Raw genomic sequence first — 24585 nt, forward strand, 5'->3', positions numbered from 1 at the left:
TGTTACATCATTTGAACTTTAAGCACCCAAAATTGTGAGCTAAAGAAACCTTTTCTCAGTTTTTCCTCTAACTTCAAAAAAAGTCAGTGATGCCCAAATCTTGATGCTTCCATCCAACATAGTGAATATAACAATTAGTAAAGTAAAAAGCATCCCAATTAGAAAAGAACAAAATTATCTAATTTTCCAGATGACAGGACCTTATGTATAACAATTTTAAAAATTACACTAAAACTTAGAGCTGATGATTTTTTAAAAAAATTTCAGTTTACAAAATCAGTATACAGGGGCTGGGGATTTAGCTCAGTGGCATAAGTGCCTGCCTTGCAAGCAGGCAGTCGTGAGTTCGATCCCTGGTACCGATAAAAATGAAAAAGACCAAAAATAAAAACAAAAACAAAAACAAAAACAAAACCAGTATACAAATATCAGTACCTTTTCTGTATGCTAACAATGAGTTAGCTGGAAAGAAATCATGAAAACAATCCCATTTACAATAGCTACAAAGAATAACTAGAAGTGAAAGATCTATATACTTAAAACTATGAAAGAAATTGGAGAAAATGGGTAAAAAGAAACTAGTAATGAACTGGAAAAATCACTATTAAAATATACTACCCCAAGTCATCTATAGATTCAATATGGTATTTATTAAAATTCCAACATTCACAAAAATAACATTACACTATCTGACTTCAAAACACTATAAAATTGTACTAATCAAAATAGCATGGTACTAACAAAAACAGACATAGACTAGTGGAAGAATAGACAGCAAAGAAATCCATATGTTTATAGCAATTTAGTTTTGGCAAAGATACCAAGAATACAAAGTGGAGACTGCAAACTCTTCCATAAATGGTGCTGGGAAAACGGTATAACACAAATACAAAAATCAAATCAGACCCTCATCTCACCATATACAAAAAACAACACAATGGGTTATAACCTGAAAGTGTAAGAAATACTAAGAGAAAATGGAGAAAGCTTGGTGGCATTTGGGTAGTAATATTTTGTTCATGATTCCAAGGACAAACAGCAAAAGCAAAAAAAAAAAAAGGATCGCATCAAACTAAAAAGCTACATAGGAAGGAAATCAACAAAGCAGAGACAACGTATAGAATGACAATATATTTGCAAATTCTACCTGATAATGCGTTAGTAACCAAATATGTAAGGAGTGTTGAATAACATCCCTTCTTCATTTATTGAGAATTTTTATTATGAGAGGATGTTAACTTTTGTCATACTCCTTTTCTGCATCTGTTGTGATGCACCTCATCATTTATCTTTTATCCTTTTAGTGTACTGTTGAATCTGGTCCACTAACATTTCATTGATTATATTTAGATGTATGTTCACTGGGGATATTTACCTGTAATTCTCTTTTTTAGTATCCTTATCTGGCTTTATTACCAAGGTTATTCTGGCCTAGTAAAAAGAGTTTGTAGCTATTTCCTTGTCTTCAGTTTTTTGAATAATTTGGGAAGAATTGATATTTCTTTAAATGTTTGGTAGAAGTCAGCAATAAAACCACCAGGACCTGGGCTTTCTGTTCTTTCTTTTTTTATTTTCATAGAGGATCTCAGGAAATTGCCCAGGCTGGGCTCAACCTCGCATTCTCCTACCTTAGCCTTCTGGAGTGCTGGTATTACAGGCATGCACTTTTCTTTCTAAATAGCGTCATAATATACATGGGTATGCAGATGTCTGTATATTGTAGTGTATACTATGTAGTGTATACTATGTATACTATGTAGTGTATACTATTCCTTTGGGTATACAACAGTAGTATAGCTGGATTATATGGTAGTTTTAGTTTTTGTGAAGAACCTTTATACTGATTTCCATAGTGACTGTACTACTTTACATTCCCATGAATGGTATATAAAGGTTTTTTTTCTCCCACATCCTCATCAACATGCATGCATGCATTCACTCACTGCATTCATTCATTCAGGTAGCCATTTTGACTGGAATGAGTCAAATCTTAATGTAGTTTCAATCTGCATTTCCCTGATAACTGAAGATACTGAATATTTTTTCTTATTGACCATTGTACTTTTGAGAAATATCTCCAGTTTATTATCCATTTATTGATTGGATTAATATTGATAGCTTTTTGAGTTTCTTATATATTTAAGGTATTATCCTCTGTTGGATAAATAGTGGTCAAAGATTTTTTTTCCATTTGGTGGGCCCTCTGTTCACTTTTTTTTTTCCTTTTTGATACATTCTCATTTGGCAGTTCTTGCTGTTTCTTGAGGTATTGCAGACCTGTATTCAGGAAGTCTTTTTCCTGGACCTATGAATTCAAGTGTTTTCCCTATGTTTTCTTCTATCGGTTTCAAAGTTTTAAGTCTTATAAATCTTATACTTTTAAATTGATTTTCACACAGAGCAAGGGATAGGTATCTAGTTTCAGTTTTCTACAAGTGGATATCCAGTTTTCTTAGTACTGTTTATTAAAGATGGGGGTATTTTTTGTTTCAGAATCAGATGACTATAGTTGTATATGTTTGTTTCTGTGTCCTGTATTCTATTTCTTTGGTGTATGTGTCCAGGTTTATGCCGGTACCATTCTATTTTTGTTACTACAGCTTTGTAGTAAAATTTGAAATTGGGTATTGTGATGCCTCTAGCTTTGCTCTTTTTGCTGAGGATTGCTTTGACTATCCTAGGTCTTCTGTGTTCCCATATGAATTTTAGGATTGTTTTTTGTAGGTCTGTGAAGAACATCATTGGAATTTTTATGGGAATTGCATTCAATCTGTATGTTTTTTAATAATATGCTTATTTTGACTATTAATTCTGATCCATGAACAGGGAGGTCTTTCCATCTTCCTGTGTCTTCTTTAGTTTCTTTCTTCAGAGTGCTAAAATTTTCATTGTAGAAGTCTTTCACCTCCATAGTTAGGTTGAGTTTCCCACATTTGTTTTCTGGCTATATAATTATAAAGCTCCAAATTGTGAAACAGAATTACACTTTTAGGGAATAACAAGCTTTCCAATTAATACATATCACATGAAGTGATTAGGCTATCTACATATTATTGACTTTTGAGAATTGATTTTGGAAAGATTTTAAATTTTCGGTGAAGTTATATTTATCAGTTTTAAAAACTGTCTTGTGTTTTTGTCCTATCAAAATTTCTTTTTGTTTTCTTCTAGAAGTTTAGTTTTAGCTCTCACATTTAAGTCTTTGTTTTATTTTTACTATAATTTTATGTATAGTGTGAGGTTAAAGTTGAGGACAGGGAAGGGGAGTAAAAAGATCAAGATTCCACATGCATTTGTGCCAATACCTCATTATGAATATATTTTTTATAAATCACAAACATATAATAATGAGTATTTTTTGAAAGTTGAGGTTCACCGTATGTGGTAGTACATGCCTATAATCCCAGCACTCGGGGAGGCTGAGGCAGGAGGATTGTTGCAAGTTCAAAACCAGCCTGGGCTGTAAAGTGAACTCAAGGCTAGCCTGAACTGCAGTGACACCCTGTCTCAAAAAGACAAAAAAAAAAGTTGAGGTTCATTTATTTGCATATGCATACCCAATCCTTTCAGCACCATTTGTTAAAAATATCCTCCTTTGCTCATTAAAATATGTTGATACCTTTGTCAAAAATAAATTGATGAAAATTTGACCTATACTCCTCCACTGAATACAGCTATAAAACCTGGCAGAATATGAACAATAGCTATTTGAGGATAGCTTTTTGAGGGATGTTGAAAACAAAGTACTAGTAAGAGAACAGAATTTGAGGTACTACTGAGTATGCTTTGAGTTTGCCAGTTTTTTCCTTCAATTCTTCCAACCACATGACCCTGATGTTGTCCAGCACAGCAGGGTAAAGTCCCAGATTTTTTCCTGTGGTACCCAAAAGAGAAACCTTAGGGAAATGGAAAGTACATGGAGCAGGAGGAACTATGGAAAGCCACCCTATAGCATTGATTATGAACTCCCATGTTTCATTCACTTTTGGCTCCACATGCTTGGATATGTTCCTAGACTCAACTGAACAAAAGACTAGAACACTACCCAGTTCCAAAACCGGTCACTGGGTGGTGCATGAACACAGAAAAGCTTTCAAACATGAACTAGCACTGGAGTCACAGCTCACAGAAGACAGGCTCCAATTCAAGACCTGAATTTGCCAGGCTGATTGCCTACTATCAAGATTCTCCAGTGTATTTTAAACAAGTCCCATAATTTCACAATGTCACTATATTATACATAAATGTTTAACGAATAAAAATTTACTTGGCATATGAGGAACCTGGGAAGTATTCACACAAAAAGGACAAAATATATACTTAATGTAGCTAGCATAATAAATTAGAACGCAGAAAATTGATAAAACTAAGCTTGTGCAAGGTAGGTAAAAGTCTTGAAGACAGGGCTAGGCAGAAAATTCATGAACAAAACCTAAACTGCACAGGAAGTACTTCAAAGAATCAATAACTAGGATGCCATTAAAATGTTTTTGCACCTCAAAAGAAATCACCAACAGAGTGAAAAGAAAACCTATGAATTGGGAAAAAAATTTACCCGACTCTACCTCAGATAAAAGACTTCTATCTAGAACATATAATTGAAGAAAATCAGGCCCCAAAATTCAAAGACCCAGTCCAAAAATGGGAATCTGAGAAGAATACACACTTCTCAGATGAAAAATACAAATGGCAAATAGTTGTATGAAAAAAGTGTTCAACATCACTGGTCATTTGAGAAATGCAAGTTAAAACAAGACTCAGACTCCATCTCACCCCAGAAAGAATGGCTACCATCAAGAAATCAATGGCAAATTCTAGCTGGGCGGTGGGGGAAAAAAGAAAAGTGTTGGTGGGAGTGTAGACTGGTGCAACCACTGTGGGAATCAACGTGGAGATTCCACTAGGTTTGGAGGTCCCATTCTATCCAGCTATTCCCCTTCTGGGTATTTTCCCAGAAGAACTGAAACCAATATATGTGCACTCATGTTTATAGCAGCACAATTTGTAACAACTCAAATGCTCATCAACTGAGGAATGGATTAAAAATGTATTTTTATACAATGAACTGCTGAGCTATAAAGAAGGATAAACTTAAGGCTTTTGCAGGTAAATGGATGCAACTTGAGACCATACAAGTGCAATAAATCAGAATTATGTGTGTAAACGTTGTATGTCTTTCTAGTGTAAAAACTGAAAGAGTAAGATCCGAAATGTACAATAGATATTGTGAAAGTGAAAGGGGAAGAAATGCTCAAAAGGAAAGAACAACTGGGATGGGGGAAAGGAGAAAAGAAAGACAGGAAAAGACTGCATATATATGTACAAGATAGGTAATTATACTAATGTTGGTTAGCTCATTAAGAACAACTTGTGTTTTCATTGATCATTTTCATGCCTGTATCTTGTAATCTGAGCAACTGCTTTGAAGATAACAATATGCAATATATTAACCATTGTTAATCTGTTACTTTGCTTTGAAATTCTGTATCATCATTTTTATTCTTTCTTGTTTAAAAAACTAAGAGCTTGTATTTTGAAAATACTGATAAATATAGATAAGCCTGTAACAATTCTGAATAGAAAAATTAATAACATGAAAAATGAGTGAAAGGTTTCTAGCCACTGATAGAGACCATAAAATTATACCAACTGTAACTATATGCCAATACATTTGAAAATATATAAGTAGTTAATTTTCAAGGAAAATGTTACCAAAATTTACTCATGTGAATTTATGTGTCAATTTATATAGGCTACATGATGCTTTAGTAGTTGTCACCAGACCTGGTGACCACATGTCTACTGCAGGTCAAGGGTGGCTATGCTCCATGATGACTTTACTCCTGAATTCAGCTTCTATACAAGCTGATAGAAAAGCCTCTAACTGGAACATTTTGAGTCACTTGGCCAAGCCATGGAAATGAAATATAATTCTTCAAAGAAGAGCAGTGAACATAATGTGAAAAACAAAACAGTCAGTATTGTATGGTGGAGAACCAAATCTACCCACAAACATGAATAAATTCAAAGGACTGTCAAAGATCTATATCCCTTTTCATGAAAGAAAGAAAAAAAAAAACGGACAAAAGGAAAGAAAGGAATCCTGAATCCCAAAGCTCTGAGTGAATTTCTATCAAACCTTCAAGAAATAGAGATCATCTCCACATTATTAATGATCTTATGTGGCCAGCATAACCATAATGTCAAACCATCAAAAATTTTCAATGTGTTTATCACTGAACAGGACATATGAGTTATTTTGATACATAAATTGAGAGGATACTGTATAAAATTGCCTCCCAGTGGAAAACTTCCATATATATTAGTGTAGTCCTACAGAACACTATTTTGTCTTGCTTAACCCACAATTTTCCAAATTTATTTGTAGATGCTTCTCAACCCTAGATACCTCTTAATCCCCATAAAATACATTTCTGGAAATAGTTATGAACCATTTTAAAACATGAATATAAGTGCAAAGATCATAAGTAAGGTATTAATAAATAAGGCCAAGCAGTATTTTAAAAATGAACAAAGGCATTTATTCTAAGAATGTGGTAAAATATGGTTAAACATAAACATTTCCTAATATAATTAATTGCATAAATAGATTAAAAGAAAGAAAATAATTTGATTTTCTTAAGGGATACAAGAAAGATACTGAAAAAAAAAAACCACATTCTTTCTAAAAGCACTTGGTAAAGTAGTGATGTAATGAAGAATTGTATGGCCTAGTAAAAATAACACGATTGAAATGCTGGAAAGAAGGAAAAAGAAAAGTACCCACCATCACTGCTATTATTCACAATTTTAAATTGTAATCACTGTAAATCAACAAAAATTGAAGTATAAATATTAAAAAGAATAACATTATTTTTAGACTATGATATCTTACCTGGAAAACAAAGAGATTAGTTGAAAAAACATTTAAAATAAGCAAACTTAGTAAGATATTTGGTTATAAGATATAAACAAATCAAGATTTTTGTACACACTAATGACAAGAAATTAAAACATGCATCTAGTAAAAGAACTCATTCAATTACTAGAAGTTATAAAATAGGAATAAATAGGAAATGGCTAAACAGAAAAATTTAAAAAGTTACTGATGGACATAAAGGATTAAATAATGGAATGATATATAATTCTTTTAAAGATGTTTGTGTCTGCCACATATCAATGTCAACAAACTAATGCAATTTCCATAAAAATCCAACATTACCTCAGGAGAAACTTGACACATTTATTCTCAAGATTTAATATACTGCATGAGAATAGCAAAGGCAATTTAAAGAGAAAAGATAAAGTCCTACTGTTGAGTGACTTTAACTAAAAGAATGTAGTATTAGGGCAGGAGTAGAAAGACTAGTAAATTTAAACAACTTGGACATATATGAAAATTTAATATTTCAAAAGGGTAGAATTCCCAGTCATTAAAGAAGTATTTTACAGATGGTGCATAGACAAGTAGCTATTCACTTGGAAAAATAGTTGTCCTCATTTCGACATCCTATACATAATTCTTAGGGAATCCCAAATTCATTATAGGAAATTATAGAAAAATGGTTTTCTAAGTTTTGGATAGAGAAGACCTATTTACACCTAACATTATTGTTACAAAACTTTAAGACAACATGATACAAGAAAAGTAGCATAGGATACATGTACAAAAATCAAAAGGTAGAAAATCTTATACAGTGAAAGTTCTTTCATACTATGTCCTCCAACCATTTAAAGAGTGTTTCTAATTTCTTATAGACAATAGATTTGCTCACTGAATATTAGATACTTCTATATTGCCAAATAGCTGAAAGTTTAAAATGTCTGAAAAACCAGAAAAAATTGTAACGTATGTGATGTATGAAGAACTAATTTCCTTATATCTAGGGAAATCTTACTAATATAAGAAAAAAGTTAAGCACCCTTTAAGGAATACTTTTGGCTGCAAGAAACAGAAAAACAAAGATAGGTACATTTAAGAATACTGAAGACCGGGGATATAGCTCAGTGACATAAGCGCCTGCCTGGCAAGCACAAGGTCCTGAGTTCTATTCCTGGTACCCAAAATACAAAAAATAAAAATACTGATACATTATTTACTTCTCTGTTTTTTCAAAGATTTAAAAATTTGACAATAATGCCTAATGTAAATATTACACTGCCCATAGACATTTAGTAAATTGTTTCTGAAGAGCAATCTGAACTATATTTTTTGATTCATAAATTCTACTTCTAGGATTTTGATTTGAGGACATAATTGGTCAAATACACAAATATATATCATTGTAGAATTGATAAAGTAATTTATAACAGCAAAGAATTACAATCTAATGAGGATTGATTAAATAAACTACTATACGTTCATACAGTGATGGTATTATATCAGAAAACTTGGAAAAGTGGAATAAACTGAAGGGGATTTACTATCTCATGTTACAAACAGTCTTCATATAAGGAAGGTGGCTCCAGTGTAGTTAAACCCATCACAAAATGATATCAAGGACCCAGTTTTCTTCAATCTCTGCTATCTTTAGTATGGTAATTAACTTTCCATCTGGTCACATTCCACAAATATGTACAGGTACTGACCGATTGTAGTTTACAGTAATTAGCAAAGATGGGCATAATAGCCCCTAACCTCATATATTTACAGAAAATATACTGTATGTGAAAAAAGTAGTAACAGTATGGATTACATGATTACATTTATGAAAAACATTCATTTAGGTGTAAACATATCATAATACCTAACATTTTCTGAGTATCATGTGATGTTTAACAAATACCTTTATATAGAATATATAAATTAATCCTCAACAACCTTACAAGTTAACTACTACTATTACCCAGTTATATGTGTGGATATACTGGGACTCAATGATATTAAATCACACATATAGTTTCTGGTAGAGTCAGAATTTGAACTTGGGTCAGTCTTACTCCAAAATACATACCCTTTATTTGTAAAATAATTTTTTGAAAAGTGAAATTTAAAAATCTAGAAAGAAATGGACCAAACCTTAAACCATCATCTTTAGGAACTGATGGATGAATGCTACTGATGACAAGAGCCAAGAGAAGGAAGGAGGATGACAAAGTGAAGGGTACATTGATAAACTGGCAGTGGGAAATAGTTGATTGCCTGAAGGTTGTAAAAAAAACTTAAATCATGGCTCATGGGAGATGATAGACAACTAGAGCTTTTAATTAGAGAATTTCAGAGGCTGCATAAAATTTAGTAGTGCTTCAGGACAGAGCCATGTGTAGATTTTACTGAAGTGAAGAGTCAAGGTCAGCAGATTTAAGTAGGACAAGAAAATCATAGTTATTGGTTATTCAAGCACATATCCATGCTATAGTTTGGATAAATACTGGTGAACAAGATGATCTCATATGAGAGGCCATATCATGCTGGGCCTTGTAGCCATGTGAAGAAATGTAAGATTTATCTGGCTTTTGTTCCAAATGTGATGAGAAACCATCAGTGGAATTTAAGGAGGGCAATGACTTGCTATGGCATGTTGTGAAAAGATTAATCTGTTATGTTAGGAATCCTGAGTGTGTGAAAAAGAGCAGAAATAAGGAGATGAATTAGCAAGATACCAAAGTAGGTTAAGAGATGCTAGTGGCTTGGACAAAGATGGAAATGGGGGTAAATGGTGGACAGACATATTTTAAAGACAGATTAACAGTTCTTGATGAATTAGATATGAGAGGTAAAGACAAGTGAGGAATTATGGGTAAATTCTTAAGTTTCTGTGTTGGGCAAGGCTATAGATGGTGGAAGAGAGGAAAAGAGATGACAGACTAGGATGGATAGAGAAGATTTTTATGGATATTGGTTTTAGTATTGGATATTGTAAGTTTGAGGAATTTGTGGTTGTGTGTAATAGGAAAGATAGCTGTAACAGCGTAAAACAAAGAAGAGTAGACTGAAGTCCTTTACTTGAGATTTAGCAAGGTACAGACAATAACTGAAGTTATGAGAATGGGTATGGTTGTAGTGGAGAGGATGAATAGCCATAAAAAAGAATTGGTCCTCTGACAGAACTGAGAACACCAGTTTCCTGAGAGGCTTGGTGAAGGCAGGAATTATATTACCAACCACATGTTGGCAAATGACTCCCCAAAGTTCTGTGGGTACATTTCAGTTCTTATCATCCTAAACCAATGGCTGAATTGTAATACTTTTGTCCATTTCTTCCTATGAAACTATACTGTTCAGGGTTTCCATTGTCTTTTTCTAAGTTTTCTTTCCCTTTGTACCCTAAACTTTGTTGTTCCCAGGGGATATTAAAGTAAGACTCCAGGCTGTCAGCAATGACTTCTAGAGCCACATCTTACCTAGAGTCTGGAGTTTGGACTTCATGGATGCAAGGAGAGCAATCTATGTTAAGTATCTTGGGTAAACGAATTATAGATAGATAGAAGAGCAAGTACGAAGGCCCTGAGGTGAGAATGTGCTTGGTGCATTTGAAGAACAAGAAACTAGTTGAAGTAAAATGAAGAAGGGTTCAGCAGTAAGAAATAGGGTAACAGTAGTGATAAGTGTAGAAATGGAATTCATTTCTAAGGGCTCTCCTACAAGTCATTGGAAGAACTTTGTATTTAAAACAGTGAAATGGATAACAATTGTACAATTATGAGTAATTATAACTAATGTTTGCCAGGCTCCCTCTGGCTGCTGTGTATGGAGCAGATTAAGTAGGAGAACAGTGAGGTGGAAGAACAGAAGCTGCAGGGAGAACAGATATCACAATAAGTCAAATATCAAGTGATAGTGGCCAACACCAGTGTGTTAGCAGTGAAAATGTTGAAAAAGTATCAGATTCTGGTTATACTTTTAAGGCAAAAGCCAGTGAAATTTCCAGATCAGATGTAGACTGACTTTATTAGATGAAAGAAAGGAGTAAAGGATGAATGACTCTTAATGTTTTTTGGCAGAAATATATAGAAAAAAAGTTACCATCTACTGAAAAAAAGAAAGGCCATGGAATAATCAGAGTGGGGAGGAAGACTAGGAGCTTGATTTTTGACATGTTAAATTTGTAACACCTAATAAATACTCAAATGGAGCTGTCAGGTAGGCATTTAGTTATAAGGGCCAGTAGTTCATGGAAGAAACAAGCTGGATTTATAAATTCAGGACCTCTTGGCTTATAGATGATATTTAAAGCCATGAGGTCACCAAAGAAATTAATATAAATGAAGAAAAGATGATCAAGCCCTTGGGGGTATCTTAAGAAGTGATGCAGTATATCAGATGCTGTGACACTGCATTTTCTTCTTCCTTCCCTTCATTTGTTCATGGTTATAAAAGTGAATAAATCTATGTCCAGGCTCATAATCATGTGGCTTTCCCTGTTATATCCTCCACTGTATGTGTACTGTCCATCTTAGGAACTATATTAAATGACTGTGTTCCAATTTGAGCCCTCCTACTCCAAATGATACTGACATGAAAAGTACACCATAGTAGGGCTGAGGCAATTTAGCCTAGAGAAAAAGACTTTCCAGGAAGCCAGTACAGGCAACTACCTGGGGAGAGAATTAAGGCCTTTGATTAAAAATTGCAATGATGAAGATTTAGCCTTGACAGAACCAGCTTTTCTCATGATAATGTGCTGACCAAGAAGTAGTGAGGCTTGCTTCTGTGTCTTTTGATATGATGGTCATATTACTTTGAAAAATCATGTTTTCTTTCTGGCTTTGAGTTACTGATGAATCTGGTTGTGCAAACTATATATCATATCTTATTGATATCCTTGATAATGGTTGCTACACTGAAGTGAAAGATTCTGGAAATAGCTACAACACACACTTGGAATCTCACAATCACATAATCAACCATTTTACTAAATACAGGCATATTTTCATTCACATACAGCTAAATAAAGATTTTTTTCACATTTCATTACAGTGTACAACAAAGTGAGGAAAAGTATACAATACATTTTATTCTGGAATATAAGACAATCTAATCCAACATGCAGTTGTGTTCTTTGTTACAAGTTAATCTGTTCTTTACCTACGTAGTAAAATAGCTTCTAAAGCTTTATCCTTGTATTATAGTAACACCTGATTTTTTCACACTTATGTTCTAAAACCCACTTGCTGCAGTGACAATAGCACTGAATTCTACTAAAATGTTTTTTTTAAGTTTCTAGAACTTATTTAAGCAATTAAATTCAGCCATCTCTGCTGGGATCTATGCTGAGTATTTAAAATCTGCTTTTTAAATGTCAGAAATGGGAAAGTATACATATAATGTATTTCAGTCAAGAAAACTATATAGCTTTGTTTCTATTCTTTTTTTTAACTAACAAGTATCCAGTTGACTCTCATTTATCCACTGGATAATCTTGCTTTCTGAATCTTCCAAATATAATTAATTATAGTAGTTGACATTTTTGTTGACCCAATTAACCAACTTTTATTTGCCTCGACCACCAAGAAGCTAACAATTTAAGGGTGCCACCCAAGCCAGGTCATGTGAAATGAATATAGAGAAAATGATCAGTTCACTTGTAGTTGATGCTGTGAATTGGTCCATGGTGCTCATCCAAGTTGGGGCACAGGTGACAGAATGGTCTCTCAGAATTTTCATTGTTTGGCTTCGTTATTCTGGCTGGAGCAAATTCCCAAACTTTCAGATTCAGTCACATTCATACTGAAGTTCAACATCACATCTCAGAAACAATTTGCCATTCTTATGCTTTCCTACCACAATGCATATGAGAAACCTTACCCTAATCAGAATAGTTTTCTTACTGTGAAAAGTATGGCTTTTGCCTAGCTGAACTGGCTACAATCCCAAAAGTAATTTAAAGCATTGCTTTTTTTCAAGAAGATAATGGAACCTTCAAGTCATTCCAATTTGCTGATTCAGTTAGCTGTCTATTCTCCTGAGAATTAAGAGATGACTCGCTAGGACCTAGCTTCCCAAACCCCAGGCATATAGCAGACAGGTGACCAAGATCATTGAGGGGTGAGTATTTTATCCCCATCCTAGGCCTCATTGCTGTATTTGGTTCCTTTCAATAAAATGTTCATTGTATTTCAGTGGTAAGAACACTTATAGCTCACACAATTCTAATGTGTTTTCACATGTGCAATTAATCATTTGTTTAAAGCCCTCTTGCCAAAAATACCTGAATGGGCTTTTCCTTTGATTCATTCCCAGGTTCCCTCAGGATTATAGCTGAGTTGTAATCAATAGGGAAATCATATCCTAACCTAGAGAGAAAATGTATTTATAGTCATGTATCTTACAAAGTAAACAAATGAATAATTGTTTATTCATTTGACACAATAATGATCTAGTAAAAGGAACTATTTATTAAGAGTTCTTGACCATGAACAAGTGAGTGTCCTTGCACTAAAGCTTACTATTCTGTAAAATGTGAAGGGAAAAAAATCTCACAGGCCTGCTGCAATGATCAAATAACTAGAGTGACTTTAACATGCTTATAAGGTGTGCCTACTGTTGAGCAAGTGCTCCACACAAGTTTGATTGCAAGAGTTTGCCTCAGGGCTCTTTTCAGAGGCAATTCCTGTGTTGCTTCTCAGGTGCCTGAAGAGGTAGGCAGGCTGCTAACTTTGAATTTACAATTGCCAAAACAGTGAAACTCCAGGTATGGTCAGGTGTTTGGGTTTCAACGTTTTCCTGTGCTATTTATGTGGTAATTTGCATGGGACAACTGATTTGACACATGTTAACTCTACCACAAGGGTATGCATTTTCTCAAGTGTCATAATAATAGTGTGTGAAGTCATCTCCCTTTTTCTATTCACATCTTTTTACTAGAACACCACACCTTGAAAGGGCCTTATCAAATTGCTGGTCCATGCCCCTCATTTTACAGAAGAACTGTTAAGAGGCAAATTGATATTTTTAAATTGAACCTAATACACACACTTGGCATAAGCTGCTCTCATTGAATGAGTAGATCTCATACTCTTTGTTAGTTATGTTAATTGTTCCCAATATGCTATTTTTCCCTTACATAATTATGGTTATGATTTATGAACAAGCCGAAATACCAAGGAACAATTGTCCTGTCTGTAGGTATGTTTTCCTGGGACCTAGCTTCCCAAACCCCAGACCCTTAACATGTCCACAAAGGGCACATGGAACAGCCACTACCAAATATGTGCCACAAAACAGTGTATGGCCCAGCCCATGTCAGCAATTCAGTCCCTCAGTCAGAGCACCCAGTTTTCGCCATCCACCCACACATAAACCTGTAAAAGCCACCCACCCCACCCCTAAAGGAGGCTCACTTGGTATCCAAAGTTTTGAGTTTTCTTCAGTCACATAAGGGTTCTATTTGTTTTGATCACTTTTAAGTTCATGTGGGAGAGCATGTTTTGGAAATAAAAGGACTAGCACAAACATCTCCTCTCTGATTTGACAACCTCTTCTGAAGAGTGAACCACATTTGGTACAAATCCACTCTTCACCCCTTCCCAGCCCTCCTGGATTGTAATCTCCCCCCTTTTAACCAGCTCATATATGTCTCTGGTCAGGTCTGTGAAGGCCTTCTCCACATTAATGGCATCTCGGGCTGACGTCTCAATGTACTTCATGCCGTACGCAGCAGCCAGTTTCTCGGCCTCGTGGCGAGTCACTTGCCTCTGTGTATCCAGGTCACACTTGTGACCCACCAGAACAAATACAATTTGGTAGGGCTGAACGTGTACTTTGGTCTCTTCTAACCACTCATGGACATTCTGGAAGGACCTGCGGTTGGTAATGTCAAATAAGAGAAGACCACCTACTGAGTTCCTGTAGTAGGCGCGAGTGATGGATCTAAAACACAAGAAAGAAGTAAAGAATAAAGGTTGTGCTCAAACTCCTTCACTCCAATGAACTCAGTGTATCCTAGTGTTCCTGGCTAATGACATAGTCCTTTAGTAGGAGTCACTTTCTTTTGTTTAAATAAGAGAATACAAATGCCATTTTTTAATACATGTGAGTTTTCAATTGGGTGAAATTTTGAGATGGCATTTTCTAGAAATCAATGCTCATGGAATGTCAGGCATTTTCCTTTGATTGAACATTGGAAAATAACCTTGGGAGATGACCAAGTTCTACTTCCTGCCTTCCAGTTGGAATCACAACTAATTCTATTCCCAAATCTGAATAACTGACAAAGACTTCCTCTTCTGCACAATAAGATTCCCTAAGTCAGAGGGTTTTTGTGAGGCAAAATGAAATGAATGCTAGTGTTCTGTTCATGGAGAGTTCATTACAAATGCAAGTAACAAACAGGATTTAAGAATAAAAATTAATTTATGAGTTAAATTATAACTATAGCTACCTTGTGTTACACTCCATTTTTCTATTTATGTCTCTTTCTGTCTTTCCATTATTCCAGCAATAATGGAATAATTATGGAATAATAATAATTATTATTTCATCATCTAACAGGAGTTCTGAATATCTTCTATGAGGAGAAATGTAATTTTGTTTTTTATTTTCCAGGCCATATGGGAATGGAAAAAAAGGGAATGGCGAAGGGTTCAGAAGCAAAAATGCCTCTCTATACTACTTGTTGACAAATAAATGATCTTAAACATGGACTGTTGAGTCTTTGGGATCTGAATAAGGACTAGCTGAGAAAAAGGACCCTTAAAATGACAGTTTATTGGAATCATTATAATTAGAGTATTAATTACAATACAAATAGAGTATCTAAACCTTATGATACATTTGCTGTACTTCTGGCTTTTTGAGATAGGGTCTCACTGTGTAGCCTAGGCTGGCCTTGAACTCATGGCAATTCTTGTGCCTCAGCCTCGTGAGTTTTGGGATTATAGGTGTAGCTACCACACCTGGCTTTGCTGTCCTTAAAAATAAGAAATCTCACATATTTTAACTTCTTCACTTATTTTTTTAACTTCTTCATTTAATGAACCTCATTATAAAATATATTACAGTCCTTTGCCTGGAGTGCATGAACTTATTAGAGAGTATACAACTACTGGCCTCTACAAGCACTTGCTTCAGATTACTGTGATTGTTGATGTATGCCTATTTATTGGTTTTATGTTTTTGGATGAGGAAGATAAACAATGAAGGACTCAATAGCTTAAAGCTTATGGAAAATGCCCTATGTTAACAGAAGAAAAATTGTCTGGGGAATTACAGTCCAATCTAGATTATGGTAAGAACAAACATTACAAATGAGTTCAAGTCTCCAGAAGTAGGCAAATTATCCCTAGAGAATGAAAAAAATTCTAATTCCCTTATGATCAAATATTCTTGAAAAATGGTATGTATACTAGAAAATTAGACATAAACAAAAGTTCTGATTTGTTAAGCTTGATTTGAGAAATCAATAAGCTAGCTGTAAAAACATGTCTAAACTCTAGAAATGTGTTATTATATGAGTGCCTTGTGAGTAGTTAATAATGCAAGTTGCAAAGCCCTTTCTAAGGACAACATAAAAGTACACAAAATTTAATATCTTCCCTAAATTGAAAAAAGGGCAGAGATAAATGACAAACTGGGAAATATCTTACAACATACATGACAAGAAAGGGGTAATAACCTGTAAACAAGTCTTATAAATCAATATTGCCCAGTAAATTAGGAGCAGTGAATATGAAAAGGCTGTTCATATGGAAATTTCAACAAACACATACAAGATAGCTTTTTTCACTATGAGAAATGCAATCACACATTCAAAGTGAATCTGTACAAGGATATTTGCCACTGTTTGTAGAAGTGGGAAGTCAGAGATAAGTTTGTAATTATCTCTCCTCTTTACTTCCCTTTAGTTACCTAATCAATACCTTCTGTGCTCATTTAGCCTTCAATAGATTAAACAAATTATGATCATAAACATGGACTGTTGGGTCTTTTGGATCTGATGCCTGCTGTGCTACCTGACTTTAGTTCAAATTGTTATCTGCAAAGTTTTCTGCGTATACTCTTTTCTCACCCATCTTTATACATGTTGTTTCCTATGCCTGGGCATTTCCTGGCTTGGGCCTCATCTTCTACTTCCTTCATCTGTATCCACCCATATAATTACAAGTAATATATTCTACAAAGGAAAAGCAAAGGGTTGTGAGAGAAAATTAACTATATTCATTGATTATTCATTATGTGCCAAGTGTTACAGTAGGGAGTAGTATACTAATAAAAACAAGATACTCTTGTGTAATTGCTGATCCTCTCCCCCCCCCGCCCCCGCCCAGTATGCTACTACAGAAGTTACAAGAGGGAAGGGGCTCTCTTTTGATTACATGGCATTCTCTGTGTGAGTCTCCTCACACTTTACAAGAAACAAGTCTGGAGTTTTGTGCATAGTAGATGATCAGTGAAATGGAATGTGACTGCAAGAAAGAACCAGTCAATTAATCAGTTAACATACACACACATACACACAGAAAGACAGACACATACATATACACAGAGATATAGAAATAAAACATACATGTGACTTATCTATAGTATCTGTAGGTGTCAGTTATGTTAGGATGACCTAGGTACATTTTGGAAAGTATGGGACATAAGGCCTGAGATTGATGACTTCTAGTGATCAATTCAAGTTAGTTTATTAGCTATCAGGGGCAGGTTGAGGTAGTTGTGCAAGCAAGAAGTGTTACAGACCAACCTTTCCTGCCAGGGCTCTTTTTCTTCTGCACTGAACTCCCAGCCAGCCCAAGGTGGGCTTGAGCAGAACCCCTCCAGACCCTCGTACCTTGACTAGAACCAGAAAGTCCTCTCTCCCCAGAGGCTATGCAAGCTCCGAAGACCCTCCCACTAATCGCGGGCCCGGGCTGCGCTCCCACCTGAACCTCTCTTGGCCTGCAGTATCCCAGATCTGAAGCTTGATGCGTTTTCCTGGCTCGATCTCCACCAAGCGGGAGAAAAAATCCACCCCCACGGTGGGGTCCGAAACCTGGGCAAAGCGGCCTTCGGTGAAGCGGCGGATCAGGCAGGACTTGCCCACCGTGGAGTCCCCGATGACAATGAGCCGGAACTGGTAGAGCCAGATGGCCTCCATGGCCGCGGCTTGGCAGGTCTCCTAGGCCCGGGACGGGGGCGGCAGGACCGGGTGCCCCGCCAAGGCCTCAGACAGTGCGGCTTGGTTCCGATTTAGCTCGGTCGGGAGCGCATCGCTGTCTTGGAAGCCCAAAGCGAGGTAGGCCCAGGCTCCGGGAGAGCAGAGAGATGGATGCTGCGCTCGCAAAGGTGGTGAAATGGCAGCAGCATCAGCACCAAGCACTCTGACTCATCACGACAACCGGGTTACTGTAATTCCCCCCATAGACGCTACGCCTGAGCCGCCGCACTGTTTGTAAAAGGAGCGCACACAGAAATGGACCGAAGAACAACGCAGTCCTCTCCTTTCTAATTAATTGACTCTCTTCTTAATTTAAAATGTACTTGTTATTGGAAATAAGGACGTAATATCTTTGCATTGAAAGGAGCGAAACAATAAGAAATGTAAACAAAAGTCCATAATTATTCATTTGTCCAGTGTTTCCATAACCACAAAAACATATTGTTTGTTTTTAAAATAAAGTTAGATCAAACTGTACCCTTACTCTGAAACTTGCCTTTCACAATTAGAAAAACATCATAGATAACTATTTTCTTTTTTAAATTTTTATTTAAAGAAAGACTAAACAAAACAAAATAGGTAGACATAATACATACATTCAGAGAAAAAAATAAACAGAAATCACTAGTTGATGTTTACATATTGTCGTTTTACAAATAATTGTTCAAGGTACAAAAATGGAACATGTAAAGTGGGAATTCAAACAGGGAGACTGCAAGCAGTTCTGTTCAACTGTCCAACAAAAACTCAGTAACATGGTTGTCAATCCTATATACTTATATGTACATGCAATAGATAACTATTTTCAACTCGTTTTTCTTTTGTCATGTTTAAAAAAATCCTTTTAAATACAACTAGTAACACTTTATTGCTACAAGCTAGCGTTTAAAAGCATCAAAGTCAAACAGTAGTATTTTAAATTTAGTGTGCATGAACATCATACTTTCTAAAAATATTTAGCAATTTAAATTCTATCCAACAATGCAAGAAAAGACCATTTCTCTGCACTATTTCATGCACCCTGTGTTTTTATCATTTTTAATTCTTGCCAATATGATGTTAAAAAAAGTTAATGCTTGATTTCACATAATGTTGAGGTCATCACCATGTCTTCTGCATTGACCATTTGCATTTCTTCTTTTGGGAATTGCCTCTTTTTATCCTTTGTACAGTATTTTTAATATTTAATCCTTTATTATTGCCTTAACTATTTTAAAACAGATTTATAGATCCATAAGTTCACATACTACGCAATTTATCCACTTAAATGAACAACTCAGTGGCTTTCAGTATAGTCACAGGTACATGCAACAAACACCCTAATTAATTTATAGCATTTTTGTCACCTCAGAAAGAAACCCAAGGAGCTAAGAAAGAGCAGTCTATAACATGAGAAACCAAGACACTGGTATCATGGTGGAGAAGCTTGTTCTTTTCTACTTTATTTCACAGGACATGAATGGAGTCCATTCAGTGGTTCTTGGCTTTTACTGTGTTCATGCATTAGAAGATTTAATTTTGAGAGAAGAGAGAGCAATACTCTACATATTAATCTACAAAGTCAATGTAGTCCCTATCAGCCCAACTGCCTTATTCACAAGCTGATCTTAAAATTTGTATAGAATTTCAAGGGGGAATCAAAATAACCAAAATAATTTTGAAAAGGAAAAACACAGTAGAAAGACTTACCTTCAATTTCAAAATTTACTACAATCTACCATAGTCAAGATACTATTGTTCTGGCGTAAAGGTGGATATAGACTAATGGAACAAAATTGATAGTCTAGAAATAAATGCATATATCTATGGATCAAATATTTTTCAACAAGAATGTGAACTCACTCAGTGGAGAAATAATATTCTCTCTAAGAAAGAATGCTAGGGTGATTGGATATCCACACAAAAAGATAGAGTTGAACCTTTGTCTCACAGCATATATAAAAACAAAGTCAAAATGGATCATTGACCTAAATGTGAAGTAACTTTATGCTTCTATTTTTTGTGCCTTACTGAGGAAAGACTCCTTAATCTTACTGTATTTGTTTTATATTTATTTTGTGCTGGGGCTCAAATCCAGAGACTTATGTATGCTAGGCAAGCTCTCTACCTTGGAACTGTACCCCTAGACCTCATTAAACTTTATTTTCATGTTATACTTAGAACACATTAATTGTACAGTATACAGAGTTTTGTTTTAACATATATACATATATCATATTTTAGTCATATCCCCACTTCTCCTTACCATCTCTTACTGTAGCAGTTAGAGTAGAGTGTCAATTTGATTTACTTGGGGATCTCCCTTGAGAATTGTTGATCTATATTTCTGGGCATGTCTGTATGAATCATGAGGATTGGGTTTGGGTCTACATTTAGTCCCTCACCGTTTCCTCTTTGGCACTGTCACTTTGCTCTGCTTCAGAGCACTGTGAACTAAGCATCTTTGCTCCAGTAGAGCAATTAGTTTACCACCCTTAAACTCAGCCTCTCTGAAAGTCTCAGGATATGGGAAAAATGTACACACATTTTTTGCTAGAATGAAACACATACGACCTCTATTCCAGTTATTTTTGTTCCCAACTGAAACCTTCTGAGCCTGGCCTGTATTGTCAATATTCCTATCAACAGTTTGCTCTTCTGAAGTCCATTGAGAAATGCCTATCAAGCTTTGCTCATAGCATTCTAGAGAGTCTTTAGCCCACATCTCTATACCCAGTCAAGTTTTTCCTGAAAGTCCCTTAGAAAGGTTTCTAAACCATGGGGTCAAGTACAGTCACAGTAACAACTCCATTTCTCTGGTACCATTTTCTATATTATTCAGCTTTCCCATTGCAGAGACACAATACCCAATGCTCACAACTTAGAGGGGAAGATGTTTAATTTAGCTCATGGTTTCAGGGAATTCAGTACATGGCTAATCGACTCCAAGGAAGAAGCACCATAGTGGAAAGTTGTGGCAGAGCTAATATGCTTTACTTCATAGCAGCCAGGAAGCAGAAAACAGTGACAGAGCAGGATTGGAGAGAAACTAGACATGGACACCAGGACCACTTTCATGACCCACCCAAACACACCCAGAAGTGTTCTTTACCAACTCCTTGGGCAGATCTGAGGATGAGGACATTAAAGGAATGCAGGAAAACATGAAGCTGCTTGGCAGCATTTGTAACAAAAAAATTGTTTACAAAGTGTTTATAAACACTTTCATTATTCTCTTTCCTCACAAAGAAGGACTGTTTCAAGGAAAAAAGAAATGCATCCAGAACACCTAAGAACAGGCAACTGCTAATACTCAGGCCCAGTTTGAAAATAAGAATGAAGAAAAAGTGAACTCACTGTTTCGAGGGAGTAAAGCGATTGCCTTTTGTGAGACCTCTAGTGATTAGAACCTTATCCTGACAAAGAAACGTTCAAGACAGCACCCAAATTCGAGGTGTTTCATGGATACTATGGACTGCTTTTAGATAGGTGTGTAGTGGGGAAACAGGGTCAAAAGGAAGAGCAAGAATATTTGGAAAAGTTAAATGTTGCATTGGAAGGAACCACATGTAAAATTGGGGCTAAATCATGTGTGGTTGCTAGAGATTAGGACCATCAGAAAGAAACCAAATGCTTTGAACATGTTTGACCCTTTTGTCACACATAAGGTGGGTAAATGTCTTTGTAGTGCTGTATACAACTTCTTTTCTTAAATTGGTACTGGGGATTGAACTCACGACCCTGTGCTTGCAAGGCAGGTGCTTATTTTGCTGAGCTAAATCCCCAGCCCCCGTGTATGCAACTTCTAATCTGTTCCACTGGTACTCAAGTCTGTTTTTTTTTTACCAGTACCATGTTGATTTTATCACAGTACTTTTGTGGTATAATCTCAAGTCAGGGATTGTGATGCCTCCTGCCTTGCCTTTGTTGCCTAGGATTATCTTTGCTATTCTAGATCTTGTCTTTTTCCAGATGAATTTTAGGAATAGTTTCTCTAGTTTTGTAAAGTATGTTAATGATATTTTGATTTGGATTGCATTAAATCTGTACAACAGTTTTGGGAGTATGGCTATTTTCACAATGTTGGTTCTTCCTATCCAAGTGGAAGTGATATCTTTCTACTTTGTGATGTCCTCTTGGATCTCATTTTTCAGAGTACTGTAATTTTTGATACATAGATCCTTTGCTTTCTTTATAAGATTGGTTACTAAGTATTTTGGATGTTATTGTTAAGGGTGTGGTTTCCCTATGCTTTTTTTCTCAGTGAGTTTTTTGTTTGTGTACAGAAATGATACTGTTTTTTGAGTGCTGATTTATATTTACCTGTGCTACTGAATTTGGTTATTAAATCTAGGCATTTTTTGGTGGAGTTGCTGGGGTCTTCTATGTAGAGTATCATGTCATCTGAAAATACTGATAATTTAACTTCTTCTTTTCCCTGCAAATAATGATAATTTAACTTTTTTCTTTCCTATTGTTATTCTTTTTGTCTTTTTTGGTCTAATTGCTGTGGCTAATGTTTCCAGAATTATATTGAATAGGAGTAGTAATAGTGGACATCCTTGTCGTATTCTTGACTTTTAGATTGAAAGCTTTCAGTTTTTGTCTAGTTAGTATGATGTTGGCTGTTGGTTTGCCATAGCTGGCTTTTAGCAAGTTGAGGTAAAGACCATCTATTCTGATTTTCTGTAGTTTTTTTTTTTTAATCATGAATGAGTTCTGGACTTTATCAAAGGTTTTTCTGCATCTATTGAGATCATGTGATTTTCATTTTGGGCTCTATTAATATGATGTATATGTTTATAGATTTGTGTATGTTGAACCATGCCTGCATTCCTGGGATAAATCCCATTTGGTCATATTGTATAATCTTCTTGATGATTTGCTGCATTATGTTTGTTACTATCTTATTGAGGATTTTTGTATCTATGTTCATTAGGGAGATTGACTTGTAGTTTTCTTTTCTGGTTGGGCCTTTCTTTGGTTTTGGTATCGGGTAATACTTGCCTCCAGGAATGAGTTAAAGAGTATTGCTTCCCTTTCAATTTCATTAAAGAGTTTGAGAAGGATTGGCATTAAATCTTGTCTAAATTTCTTGTGTAATTCAGTAGTGAATCCATCAGGACCTGTGCTTTTCTTTGTTGATGCATTTTGATTATACCTTCAATTTAATGAAAGTGATAATGGATTATTTAGAATTTATATATCTTCTTGATTTTGATTTGGTAATTTTTATGGATCTAGAAATCTATTTCTTCTGTATTGTCCATCTAATTGGAATACAGTTTCTCAAAGGTGATACTGATGGTCTTTTGGATTTCTACAGGGTCTGTTTTGATTTTATCCTTTTTGTTCCTAATTGTATTGATTTGAATCTTTGCTTTTCTTGATAAGGTTGGCTAAGGGTTTATCAATTTTATTTTTCTTTCAAAAGAATTCATTAAGCCTTTGTATTGTTTTCTTGGTTTGCACTGCATTCATTTCTGATCTGATATTTATTATTTTCTTCCTTGTATGGGGTTTTGGTTTGTCTTGCACTTCTTTTTCTAGAAGCTTTAGGTGTAACATTAGGTGGTTTATTTGTGTTCATGCTATTTTTATGATGTGAGAATTCACTGCTATAATTTTGCCTTTTAGGACTGCTTTCCTTGAATCCTGTAAGTTCTGGTATGTTGGATCTGCATTCTCATTTAGTTGTAGATATTTTAAAAATTTGTTCCTTTATTTCATTTGTGACCCATTGCTTATTTAGGAGTATGTTATTTAATTTTCATGTGTTTATGGAGCTTTTGTGGTTTCTTAGCTATTAAATTCCAATTTCATTGCACTATAGTCAGATAATATATGGGATAATTTCAATTCCATTGTGTTTACTTAAGTATGTTCTGTGTTGTGGTATATAGTCTATTTTAGAGAACATGCTGTGTGCAGCTGAAAAGAATGAGTATTCTGATGATGGTGGGGAGAATACTCTGAAAACATCTACTAAATATATTTGTTCACAGATTTGGTTCAGTTCTCACATTTATTTGCTGAATTTTTGTCTAGTTGATCTATCTCTGTGTTAATGGGGAATTGAGGTCTTTTGTTAAAATTGTGTTATTGCTTATTTGATCTCTCATGTCCATTAATAATTGTCTTATATAGTTGGATGCTCCCATATTTGGTGCATACATATTTATGATTGTTATCTTTTCCTCTTGAAGTTTTCCCCTAACAAATAGGTAGTGACCTTCTTTATCTCTTTTGAAAATTATTGTTTCGAAGTTCACACTGTCTGCAAGCAGAATAGCTATGCTTGCTTTTTTCTGGGTACCTGTTGCATGGAAGGATATTTTCCATCCTTTGACTTTCAGTCTATGAATTTCTTTTTTAGTTAAATGTGTTTCTTATATACAGCATAGTTAGATCTTTTTTCTTGTTCCATTCTGCCAGTCTGTTTCTTTTGATTGGTGAACTGAGGCCGTTTACATTGATGGTTATAATTGATCTGTACTGGCTTATCTTTGCATTGGTATTTTCCTGC

At 35.2% G+C, this 24585-nt stretch overlaps 1 protein-coding gene across 1 annotated transcript; it reads right to left on the reverse strand.

Annotated features, from left to right (window-relative positions):
• Positions 1-6519: 6519 nt before the first annotated feature.
• On the reverse strand, positions 6520-18266 carry Rab39b (RAB39B, member RAS oncogene family). The gene is made up of 2 exons (XM_003462120.5): positions 17806-18266; positions 6520-14812 (listed from the first exon to the last, which is right to left on the reverse strand). Exons 1-2 carry the CDS (start codon positions 18018-18020, stop codon positions 14386-14388), a joined length of 642 nt encoding a protein of 213 aa, XP_003462168.1. The 5' UTR covers positions 18021-18266; the 3' UTR covers positions 6520-14385.
• Between the last annotated feature and the right edge of the window lie 6319 nt (positions 18267-24585).

This window comes from Cavia porcellus, unplaced genomic scaffold (assembly GCF_034190915.1).
Source record: "Cavia porcellus strain 051 isolate PalLab524CR breed Dunkin Hartley unplaced genomic scaffold, mCavPor4.1 scaffold_3, whole genome shotgun sequence".
In the NCBI taxonomy this organism is placed as follows: Eukaryota; Metazoa; Chordata; class Mammalia; order Rodentia; family Caviidae; genus Cavia; species Cavia porcellus.

Coding starts and splice junctions, on each gene's coding strand:
- Rab39b (XM_003462120.5), bottom strand. CDS start 18,020: ATGGAGGCCATCTGGCTCTACCAGTTCCGGCTCATTGTCATCGGGGAC. Junction 14,813..17,805: donor GCAGGCCAAGAGAGGTTCAG/GTGGGAGCGCAG, acceptor CTTGTGTTTTAG/ATCCATCACTCGCGCCTACT.